The 12,823-nt window shown below is 46.9% G+C and overlaps 1 protein-coding gene across 1 annotated transcript; it reads right to left on the reverse strand.

Annotated features, from left to right (window-relative positions):
• Positions 1-12,177: 12,177 nt before the first annotated feature.
• Positions 12,178-12,588, reverse strand: LOC124716798 (protein TRACHEARY ELEMENT DIFFERENTIATION-RELATED 7A-like). The gene has a single exon (XM_047243346.1). It carries the CDS (start codon positions 12,586-12,588, stop codon positions 12,178-12,180), a length of 411 nt encoding a protein of 136 aa, XP_047099302.1.
• Between the last annotated feature and the right edge of the window lie 235 nt (positions 12,589-12,823).

A 12,823-nucleotide genomic window follows, 5' to 3' on the forward strand; every position in this document is an offset into this window, starting at 1 on the left:
GTTAGAGCTCATTTTAGTTTCGTTAGTATGTATTGTACTTCCTCGATTCACCGCCATGATTTCATAAGGGATACTCTACCTGTGCTGCTAGAACATATGCCTTTACAAGTACGACACAACATGTGGTTCATGCACCATGGAGCTCCTGCACATTTCAGTCGAAGTGTTCGTACGCTTCTCAACAACAGATTCGGTGACCGATGGATTGGTAGAGGCGGACCAATTCCATGGTCTCCACGCTCTCCTAACCTCAACCCTCTTGACTTTTATTTATGGGGCATTTGAAAGCTCTTGTCGACGCAACCCCAGTACCAAATGTGCTTCGTGCTCGTATTGTGGACGGCTGTGATACAATACGCCATTCTCCAGGGCTGCATCAACGCATCAGGGATTCCATGCAACGGAGGGTGGATGCATGTACATTTCCTGTAACAAGTGTTTGAAGTCACGCTGGTACGTTCTGTTGCTGTGTGTTTCCTTACCATGATTAATGTGATTTGAAGAGAAGTAATAAAATGAGCTCTAACATGGAAAGTAAGCGTTTCCGGACACATGTCCACATAACATATTTTCTTTCTTTGTGTGTGAGGAATGTTCCCTGAAAGTTTGGCCGTACCTTTTTGTAACACCCTATATATCAAGCGCCCCTTAGCCTGTGTGGTTAGGACGCTGTCGTTATGGTAGCCGCTTCGTGTAAGTCGTCTGCTGCAATACCATCTTTGTGCGGCGTTCGTTGTTATGGTGACGGCGTACCATAACGATTCTTCCGCCATGTTGTTGTCAATCTATATGGTCTATATCAATACATATGGTCTATATCTGTATATAGATTGACAACAACATGGCGGAAGACTTTTTTTTATTTCCGGAAAGGACGAAGATTTGCAACGGTAGACGAGATAAAAGAAAATTCGCAGACGGCGCTTCACGTGATCCAGCAAGAGGAGTACCAAATCTGCTTCCGGGAGTGGAAACGACGTTTGGAGGAGAGTATTTCGAAGGAGACCATACGGAATTGTTGTTGTTGTGGTCTTCAGTCCTGAGACTGGTTTGATGCAGCTCTCCATGCTACTCTATCCTGTACAAGCCTCTTCATCTCCCAGTACCTACCGCAACCTACATCCTTCTGAATCTGCTTAGTGTATTCATTTGGTCTCCCTCTACTATTTTTACCCTTCACGCTGCCCTCCAATACTAAATTGGTGATCCCTTGATGCCTCAGAACATGTCCTACCAACCGATCACTTCTTCTAGTCAAGTTGTGCCACAAACTTCTCTTCTCCCCAATCCTATTCAATACTTCCTCATTAGTTATGTGATCTACCTTTCTAATCTTCAGCATTCTTCTGTAGCACCACATTTTGAAAGCTTCTATTCTCTTCTCGTCCAAACTATTTATCGTCCATGTTTCACTTCCATACATGGCTACACTCCATACAAATACTTTCAGAAATGACTTCCTCACACTTAAATCTATACTCGGTGTTAACAAATTTCTCTTCTTCAGAAATGCTTTCCTTGCCATTGCAGGTCTACATTTTATATACTCTCTACTTCGACCATCATCAGTTATTTTGCTCCCTAAATAGCAAAACTTATTTTCTACTTTAAGCGTCTCATTTCCTGATCTAATACTCTCAGCATCACCCGATTTAATTCGACTACATTCCATTATCCTCGTTTTACTTTTGTTGGTGTTCATCTTATACCCTCCTTTCAAGACACTGTCCATTCCGTTCAACTGCTCTTCCAAGTCCTTTGCTGTCTCTGACAGAATTACAATGCCATCGGCGAACCTCAAAGTTTTTATTTCTTCTCCATGGATTTCGATACCTACTCCGAGCTTTTCTTTTGTTTCCTTTACTCCTTGCTCAATATACAGATTGAATAACATCAGGGACAGGCTACAACCCTGCCTCACTCCCTTCCCAACCACTGCTTCCCTTTCATACCCCTCGACTCTTATAACTGCCATCTGGTTTCTGTACTAATTGTAAATAGCCTTTCGCTCCCTGTATTTTACCCCTGCCACCTTCAGAATTTGAAAGAGAGTATTCCAGTCAACATTGTCAAAAGCTTTCTCTAAGTCTAGAAATGCTAGAAACGTAGGTTTGCCTTTCCTTAATCTTTCTTTTCAGATAAGTCGTAGGGTCAGTATTGCCTCACGTGTTCCAACATTTCTACGGAATCCAAACTGATATTCCCCGAGGTCGGCTTCTATCAGTTTTTCCATTCGTCTGTAAAGAATTCGCGTTAGTATTATGCAGCTGTGACTTATTAAACTGATAGTTCGGTACTTTTCATATCTTTCAACACCTGCTTTCTTTAGGATTGGAATTATTACTATCTTCTTGAAGTCTGATGGTAGAGTTTTGTCAGGACTGGCTCTCCCAAGGCTATCAGTAGTTCTAATGGAATGTTGTCTACTCCTGGGGCCTTGTTTCGCCTCAGGTCATTCAGTGCTCTGTCAAACTTAGTATCATATCTCCCATTTCTTCTTCATCTACATCCTCTTCCATTTCAATAATATTGTCCTCAAGTACATCGCCCTTGTATAGACTCTCTATATACTCCTTCCACCTTTCTGCTTTCCCTTCTTTGCTTAGAACTAGGTTTACATCTGAGCTCTTGATATTCATGCAAGTGGTTCTCCTTTCTCCAAAGGTCTCTTTAATTTTCCTGTAGGCAGTATCTATCTTACCCCTAGTGAGATGAGCCTCTGCATCCTTACATTTATCCTCTAGCCATCCCTGCTTAGCCATTTTGCACTTCCTGTCGGCCTCATTTTTGAGACGTTTGTATTCCTTTTTGCCTGCTTCATTTACTGCATTTTTATATTTTCTCCTTTCATCAATTAAATTCAATATTTTTAACATACAGAATTAGTAAAAGAGAAACGTAGAAAAATTTTGTGCACGAAGCTGCGAAACTTCTTGGACAGAGCCCGTGGTGCGTTGCACAGCCCGTACAGTGCCGCGTCGCACCGCCGTCGTCCTTGCCGCCTATCGGCGCCGCGAGGCAATAATCGGAGGACCGCCAATCCAGAGCCATTGTTACGACGCGTTTCGACCCCGTGGACGGCAAGAGTGGGGGAGGGGCGAAGACGGGGGGGAGGGGTAGGGGCAGATCGGGAGGCGGCGGCCGGCCTGCTCGGACGGTCCGCAGCGACTCAATTAAAGCGCCGTTCGCAAATAGGGCCGGAAATGGAGTTCTGGCGCAGGTAAATATTGGGCCAGCAGTATAAGGGTATCCTGTCTGTTCTATCGCCCCCAATCTCCCATCTCCTTTACGTGAGGGCGGCAGAAGAGGGAGGGGGGAGGGGGGGCTCGTTGGCTGGCACAATCTAGAAGGACGCGGGAAACTAGAAACCACAGCAACTCCACTAGCGCTTCGACCTGTTATATACTGAGATGACCAAAGTCATGGGATGGCGATATGCACTTGATGGCATTAGTATCGCGTACACAAGGTAAAAAAAGACAGTGGATCGGCAGCGTTATCGTTTGTAGCCAGTTTATAAATGCCGTGTGGCTAGGGCCTCCCATCGGATATACCGTTCGTCAGGTGCAAGTCTTTCGAGGTGACGCCACTTCGGCGACCTGCGCATCGATGGAGATGAAATGATGATCAGGGCATCACAACACTCAGTCCCTGAGCGGAGAAAATCTCCGACCCAGCGGGGAATCGAACCCGGTGTAGCCCGTTGATTCATGTGGAAAGCTTTCCGACGTGGTTAAGGCCGCACGACGGGAGTTAACCGACGTTGAGCAGGGAGTAGCTGGAACTAGACGCGTGGGACATTCCGTTTCGGAATTCGTTAGGGTATTCAATATACTGAGATCCGCTGTGTTAAGAGTGTGTGCCGAGAATACCAAATATCGGCCATTACCTCTCAACACGAACAACGCAGTGGCCGACGGCCTTCGCAGTCCGACCGAGAACAGCGCCTTTGTAGAGTCGTCACTGCTAACAGACAAAGGAACACTGCGTGAAATAAGCGCGTAAATCAATGTGGGTCGTGCGACGAATGTATCCGTTAGAAATCTCTGTAGGAATCAGCATGGGTTTAGAAAAAGACGGTCGTGTGAAACCCAGCTCGCGCTATTCGTCCACGAGACTCAGAGGGCCATAGACACGGGTTCACAGGTGGATGCCGTGTTTCTTGACTTCCGCAAGGCGTTCGATACAGTTCCCCACAGTCGTTTAATGAACAAAGTAAGAGCATATGGACTATCAGACCAATTGTGTGATTGGATTGAGGAGTTCCTAGACAACAGAATGCAGCATGACATTCTCAATGGAGAGAAGTCTTCCGAAGTAAGAGTGATTTCAGGTGTGCCGGAGGGGAGTGTCGTAGGACCGTTGCTATCCACAATGTACATAAATGACCTTGTGGATGACATCGGAAGTTCACTGAGGCTTTTTGCAGATGATGCTGTGGTCTATCGAGAGATTGTAACAATGGAAGATTGCACTGAAATGCAGGAGGATCTGCAGCGAATTGGCTCATGGTGCAGGGAATGGCAATTGAATCTCGATGTAGACAAGTGTAATGTGCTGCGAATACATAGAAAGATAGATCCCTTATCATTTAGCTACAATAGAGCAGGTCAGCAACTGGAAGCGGTTAATTCCATAAATTATCTGGGAGTACGCATTAGGAGTGATTTAAAATGGAATGGTCATATAAAGTTGATCGTCGGTAAAGCGGATGCCAGACTGAGATTCATTGGAAGAATCCTAAGGAAATGCAATCCGAAAACAAAGGAAGTAGGTTACAGTAAGCTTGTTCGCCCACTGCTTGAATACTGCTCAGTAGTGTGGGATCCGTACCGGACAGGGTTGATAGAAGAGATAGAGAAGATCCAACGGAGAGCAGCGCGCTTCGTTACAGGATCATTTAGTAATCGCCAAAGCGTTACGGAGATAATAGATAAACTCCAGTGGAAGACTCTGCAGGAGAGACGCTCAGTAGCTCGGTACGGGCTTTTGTTGAAGTTTCGAGAACATACCTTCACCGAAGAGTCAAGCAGTATATTGCTCCCTCCTACGTATATCTCGCGAAGAGACCAACAGGATAAAATCAGAGAGATTAGAGCCCACACAGAAGCATACCGACAATCCTTCTTTCCACGAACAATACGAGACTGGAATAGAAGGGAGAACCGATAGAGGTACGCAGGGTACACTCCGCCACACACAGGTGGCTTGCGGAGTATGGATGTAGATGTAGATGTAGACAGTGCGACGAAATCTGGCGTTAATGGGCTACGGCAGCGAACGACCGACGCGAGCGCCTTTGCTAACAGCACGACGTCGCCTGAAGCCCTAGGCTGGACTGATGACCATATCGGTTGGACCCTAGATGACTGGTAAACCGTGGCCTGGTCAGATGAGTCCCGATTTCAGTTGGTAAGAGCTGATGGTAGGGTTCGCTCAATGGACGCAAGCGGCCAACAAGGCACTGTGCAAGCTGGTGGTGATTCCATATTGGTTTGGGCTCTGTTTACATGGAATTGACTGAGTCCTCTGATCCAACTGAACAGATTAATGACTGGAAATGGTTATGTTCTTCTACATGGAGACAATGTGAAGCAATTGATGGGCTTCATGTTCGCAAACAATGTTTATGGATGACAATACACCATGTGACCAGACTACATTTGTTCGCGTTTGGTTTGAAGAACATTCTGGACAATTCGAGTAATGATTTGGCCACCGAACTTACCAGTTATGAATCCCATTGAACAGTTATGGGACATAATCGAGGTCTGAGTTCTTCACAAAATCCTGGACGCTTTCCTAATTATGGACGGCAACTGAGGCAGCTTGGCTCAGTATTTCGGTGGGTACTTCCAACGAAACCTTGAGTCCATACCAAGTCGAGTGGCTGCACTTCGCCAGGCAAAAGAGAGTCTGACGCGATAATAGGAGGTATCCCTTTTTGTCACCTCAGTGTATATACGTGTACGTACATCAAAAAAATTTTGCATCACCCCAGTTTCCAGACCTCTTGAAGATAGACGTTGACTGTGGGTATTGTATCACGGACACAGTCCCTTTGTTCAGAGATGTCACTAAACCCTCCCAAAAATGTAAACAACCATGCATGAGCAGAACCTATTAGACGGAGGGCGTCCGATAGCCGATCAGTTTCAGAATTCCACCAGAAAGGGGGTAACGGCTGGTGTTGTCTGTAGTTCAACCAGTACCGCGGTTCGATGGCGTCCGCATTGTTACTTTGTGCCAGGAAAGGGAAAACAAGGGAAGGGTCCCAGCGTCTCGGAGTGAACGAAAGCGATGTTCTTCGGGCATGGAGGAGATACAGAGGGACAGGAACTGTCGATGACATGCCTCGCTCAGGCCGCCCAAGGGCTACTACTGCAGTGGATGACCGCTACCTACGGATTATGGCTCGGAGGAACCGTGGCAGCAGCGCCACCGTGTTGAATAATGTTTTTCATGCAGCCACAGGACGTCGTGTGACGACGCAAACTGTGCGCAATAGGCTGCATGATGCGCAACTTCACTCCCGGCGTCCATCGCGAAGTCCACCTTTGCAGCCACGACACCGTGCACCGCGGTACAGATGAACGCCACGACATGCGGAATGGACCGCTCAGGATTGGCATCACGTTCTCATCACCGATGAGTGTCGCATATGCCTTCAACCAGAACTGACATGTGATTACATTTTCACGCAATTTGGGTGCATAGATACTGAGAAATCAGAACCCCAGAACAACCACCTCTGGCCGTAATAACGGCCTTGATTCGCCTGGGCATTGAGTCAAACAGAGCTTGGATGGCGTGTTGGATGCAACACGGTCAGGCTACATGCCTTAGACACACTGTCCAGAGAGAGCAGCAAGGTGGAGGTTCCCTGCTGTTTTGGGGTGGCGTTATAAGGGGCCGACGTACGCTGCTGGTGGTGACGGACGGCGCCGTAACAGCTTTACGATATGTGAATGCCATCCTCCGACCGATAGTGCAACCATATCGGAGGCATATTGACGAGGAAATTCGCACCCCCATCGTGAAAATATTATGAATGACTTCCTTCAGCACTTGGTGTTGTGTGACGTCCTTAGGTTAGTTAGGTTTAAGTAGTTCTAAGTTCTAGGGGACTGATGACCACAGCAGTTAAGTCGCATAGTGCTCAGAGCCATTTGAACCATTTTTGAACTTCCTTCAGGATAACGACATCGCTCGACTGGAATGGCCAGCATGTTCTCGAGATATGAACCCTATAGAACATGCGCGGGGTAGATTGAGACGGGCAGTTTATGGACAACGTGACCGACCAACTACTCTGAGGGATCTACGCCGAATCACCGTTGAGCAGTGCGACAATCTCGACAAACAGTGGCTTGATCAACATGTGGATAATATGCCACGACGAATACAGGAATGCGTCAATGCAACAGAACGTGTTACTGGGTATGAGAGGTACCGGTGTGTACAGCCATCTGGACTACCAGCTCTAAAGGTCTCGCTCTGTGGTGGTACAACATGCAATATACACTTCTGGCCATTAAAATTGCTACACCAAGCAGAAATGCAGATGATAAACGGGTATTCATTGGACAAATATATTATACTAGAACTGACATGTGATTACATTTTCACGCAATTTGGGTGCATAGATACTGAGAAATCAGTACCCAGAACAACCACCTCTGGCCGTAATAACGGCCTTGATACGCCTGGGCATTGAGTCAAACAGAGCTTGGATGGCGTGTACAGATACAGCTGCCTATGCAGCTTCAACACGATACCATAGTTCATCAAGAGTAGTGACTGGTGTACTGTGACGAGCCACTTGCTCGGCCACCATTGACAAGACGTTTTCAATTGGTGAGAGATCTGGAGAATGTGCTGGCCAGGGCAGCAGTCGAACATTTTCTGTATCGAGAAAGGCCCGTACAGGACCTGCAACATTCGGTCGTGCATTATCCTGCTGAAATGTGGGGTTTCGCAGCGATCGAATCAAGTGTAGACTCACGGGTCGTAACACATCTGAAATGTAACATCCACTGTTCAAAGTGCCGTCAGTGCGAACAAGAGGTGACAGAGACGTGTAACCAATGGCACCCCATACCATCACGCCGGGTGCTACGCCAGTATGGCGATGACGAATACACGCTTCCAATGTGCGTTCACCGCGATGTCGCCAAAGGGATGCGACCATCATGAAGCTGTAAACAGAACCTGGATTCATCAAAAAAAATTACGTTTTGCCCTTCGTGCACCCAGGTACGTCGTTGACTACACCATCGCAGGCGCTCCTGTCTGTGATGCAGCGTCAAGGGTAACCGCAGCCACGGTCTCCGAGCTGATAGTCCATACTGCTGCAAACGTCGTCGAACTGTTCGTGCAGATGGTTGTTGTCTTGCAAACGTGCCCATCTGTTGACTCAGGGACCGAGACGTGACTGCACGATCCGTTACAGTCATGCGGATAAGATGCCTGTCATCTCTACTGCTAGTGATACGAGGCCGTTGGGATCCAGCACGGCGTTCCGTATTACCCTCCTGAACCCACCGATTCCATATTCTGCTAACAGTCATTGGATCTCGACCAACGCGAGCAGCAATGTCGCGACACGATAAACCGCAATCACGATAGGCTACAATCCGACCTTTATCAAAGGCGGAAACGTGATGGTACGCATTTCCCCTCCATACACGAGGCATCACAACAACGTTTCATTAGGCAACACCGGTCAACTGCTGTTTGTGTATGAGAAATCGGTTGGAAACTTTCCTCATGTCAGCACGTTGTAGGTGTCGCCACCGGCGCCAACCTTATGTGAATGCTCTGAAAAGCTAATCATTTGAATATCACAGCATCTTCTTCCTGTCGGTTAAATTCCGCGTCTGTAGCACGTCATCTTCATGGTGTAGCAATTTTAATGACCAGTGGTGTATAAGCAATTAAAAGGGCGGACGTTTTCTGTACAGATTCCGAGGTGATGCAAAACTTGTTTTTTGATGCCTGTACATTGCAATCTGCGAAGAAGATGACATCATTCAAATTCATAGAATCGCTGAGTAATCACACAAATCTAGATGTAGATCAGCCAGAGTGGAAGGCAACTGTTGAAGGAGCACCGCTCGTCAGGGAGAGACGATAATCTGTAACTGTGAAGCCGACTATCCGGCCACGGCGTCTCTCGTACCGGACGCTCCGGCATGATGACGTCACCATAGTCCGTCTCCGAACAGGACGCCGCCCATCACGTTGCGGCCTTAAACTCCAGCGAGAGGACGCGCTAATCTGTGGGGACCGTGTCGTGTAAATCACACGGGCGGCGTTTTGAGCGAGTCCACTTTGTACTGTTATGACAGGGCAGCAGCAAAGGGCGATCAGCCCTCGGTCTCAACTGATGATGGGCGAGTGTAGTACAGCTTTGAGGATGGGGCTTTTTGCGTGTTCAGGCGACAAATCATCCGTAGCTATCTTCTCTACTACACTGACGGAAAAAAAATTCACAGTCACAAAAAATGATTAATGTAGAGAGAAATTTCGGGAATACATTTGTCGAGGTAACATATTTAAAGCATTAACACAGGTTAATGTAAGCGTGATATAAGCCAATGCAGATGTGAAATGCTGGTACATTAATAACCGGAATGCAAGTATGAAAGCCGGGCGCTGTGGTCGAGCGGTTCTAGGCGCTTCACTCGGGAACCGCGCTGCTGCTACGGTCGCAGGTTCGAATCCTGCCTCGGGCATGGATGTGTGTGATGTCCTTAGGTTAGTTAGGTTTAATTAGTTCTAAGTTCTAGGGGAGTGATGATCTCAGATGTTAAGTCCCATAGTGCTCAAAGCCATTTGAAGCTTTTTTTATTTTTATTTTTTTTCAAGCATGAAAACTTGCATGCATTGCGTTGTACAGGTGTCGGATGTCAATTTGTGGGATAGAGTTCCACGCCTGTTGCACTTGGTCGGTCAATACAGGCACAGTTAGTGCTGTTTGTGGATTACACTCGACTTGTCGTCAGATGTTGTCCAATATGTGCTCGACTGGACACAGATCTGGTGATCGAGCAGGCCAAGGCAACATATCGACACTCTGTAGAGCATGTTGGCTTACAACAGCGGTATATGGGCGAGCTTTATCTTGCTGGAAAACACCTCCTGGAATTCTGTTGATGAATAGCAGCACAAGAGGTCGAATTATCAGTCTCACATTCCTGCCCAGCCTTTCTCAAATACGGGAAAAGGAGCATCCAGCTTATCGTAGCCCTATTACACGACCTTCGTCCGTGGCACTGATGTGTTGGTAATCACGTCGTTGTCGCCTTAATGCATTCTTGACTGACAACGACTAACCACGTCCAGTCTCAAAGGCACCTAGCGCTCAAGACCGCTACAGCGTGTATTTAAAGGAAGCCTGATTTGCATCCTCATAGTGACACGAGTAGCGCCTGCCTTATGAGACTGGCGCGAAAAATGAACGGGCATTGTCTTTTAGATGTAGAAACTCGTCTACCACCTCTCAATTATGTCGTACAACTCCTTGGTTTTGCGATTTTATTTCCGTCATTGTATTTTTAATTCTTTTCACTGTATTTCTCTTTTTACTGTAAATTTTTTTTAGAACTGTCTGAGTGTATAATTTTCGTATTTGTGAGTGTGTGTATTTGTTTGTTTTCAGAGTATTTTTATGTTTGAATCCTGGTTGAGTTTTGACTATTCTGTCACTTTTATTCATACTCGTTTCGTGAAATTTTAATGTGGTTACTAAAAACCTTTCTGTCGTAAACGAAAACCAACATATTTCCATCCATCCATACACATGTACTTACAGTTGCTTACATGAAAATCTGATTTTAAAAAATGTCTCTCCTCTTTTTCAGGTAAGAGAACGCAGACTTCTTGGTGGTGAACTCGGATTCGGTGAGTCTAGAAGAGTATGTCAGTGTCTCAGCGTATTTTATTCCTTTTCGCCCTGCGGAAGGCAAAGATTATATGAAGTTCCGAGTGAGGTAAACCTAGCGACCTGTGGCAAATGCACATAAGGGTCACTCCATCAGCTGTGCTTTCCTACTCACCGAAGAGGACATAAAAGTTGTGTTGTTCACGTGATATGAGGTCGATCTGACGTTTGGAGGAGATTACTTGCCTTGATAACTGAGAAAAAAACATATTATTTCTTGCTCAGATATTAATGTATCTGAAAGAAATAACATCTTGTGACTTTATTGCGGTCATCACATCTATAAGATGAAAATAAAAACCGAGGTAGTCCAGGAATTTTGAAACATGAACGTGTACGTATTACATCGACATTTGATACAAGTTTGCTGATTACGTTTTAAAGGCAGCGACACAGAGCAGATACTTAAATAATGCGTGAACGTTGCAATGCTTAGCGTTGTTAGAAGGCCTGTTGACAGGTACTTATTAACAGTAATTACACATCAGAATGTGTAGTCAACATACGTTTGCCAATTACTTCTGTTTCGCAGTTTCATTGCCACGTCAGACCTGTTTGTGTAGTCCAGCTGTCAACCACTTGCTTTGTCATCAGGAGAGAACTGTCGTACTGACAGGCCGCGTGGGATTTTACGTACCTGGCCGAAGTCGGGGAACTTTCGTTTGCTAGCAGAGGTTATCCCTGTGTCTGTGATGGAGCAACACTGGTAGCGGTGCTGGTTCCATCCGATGGTGGACCAGCTGATAACTCAGTTTATTTCTCTGCATCCTATTCAGAATCGAGCGCCCTTCCCATGAACCACTGGGGGGGGGGATAGCTAAAGCGTTGTGGTTAAAGTTGTTGCTCAATTTTCTGATCTGAACGGCTTCTTTGACGACGGGGCAGACAAGGTATTCAGTCCATTACCTGGCCACACAAGAACGCTAGAGAGATCATCAAGTTACCTTCCATTAAGAATGTGGAATTCACTCGACAACTGCAATTGCACGCAATGAAAAACTGCCTCAGTCTCAGACCTGTGATTCTACCCGTATTAAAAACTCCTTGTAAAGGCGGCAGCAGCCATAATGGTTAGGTTTGTCTGATAATTTCAGAACGCTGAGTAGGGAACAGATGGCACATATCAGCAGTTCTGGTGTTTCTAAACATGCAGTGGTTTCTCGTGCTGGGAGGCATGAACTGCACAAGGTTGCATGGTTGGAGCAGGTACATGGTGGGAGCAGGAACTGCACTTAGTGGAGGCAGGAACTGCACATGTTGGGGGCAGGTACATGGTGGGAGGAGGAACTGCAGTTAGTGGAAGTAGGAACTGCCCATGGTGGGCGCAGGAACTGCACATTGTGGGGAGTGGGAACTACCCATGGTAGGGACAGGCACTGCACATGAAAGGGGTAGGAACTGCACATCATGGTGGGGGCAGGAGCTGCATATGGTGGGAGCAGGAACTGCACATTGTGGGGGTAGGAACTGCCCATGGCGGGGGCAGGAACTGCATATGGTGTAGGCAGGAACTGCACGTGGTGGGGGCAGCAACTGCACATTGTGGGGGCAGGCACTGCACATGTGGGAGTAGTAAATGCATATGGTGGGGACAGGAACTGCACATTGTGGGGGCAGAAACTGCACATGGTGGGGGCAGGCATTGCACATGGTGGGGGCAGAAACTACATGTGGTGGGAGTAGGAACTGCACATGGTGGGGGAAAAAATTCACATGGGTAAGGCAGGAACTACTTGTGGTGAGAGCAGGAACTGCACATGGTGGGGGCAGGAATTGCATGTGGTGTGGGCAGGAACTGCACATGGTGGGGGCAGCAACTGCACATGGTGGGGGCAGGCACTGCACATGGTGGGGGCAGAAACTACATGTGGTGGGAGT

The sequence above is a fragment of the Schistocerca piceifrons genome, chromosome 9 (genome assembly GCF_021461385.2).
Source record: "Schistocerca piceifrons isolate TAMUIC-IGC-003096 chromosome 9, iqSchPice1.1, whole genome shotgun sequence".
Classification (NCBI taxonomy): domain Eukaryota; kingdom Metazoa; phylum Arthropoda; class Insecta; order Orthoptera; family Acrididae; genus Schistocerca; species Schistocerca piceifrons.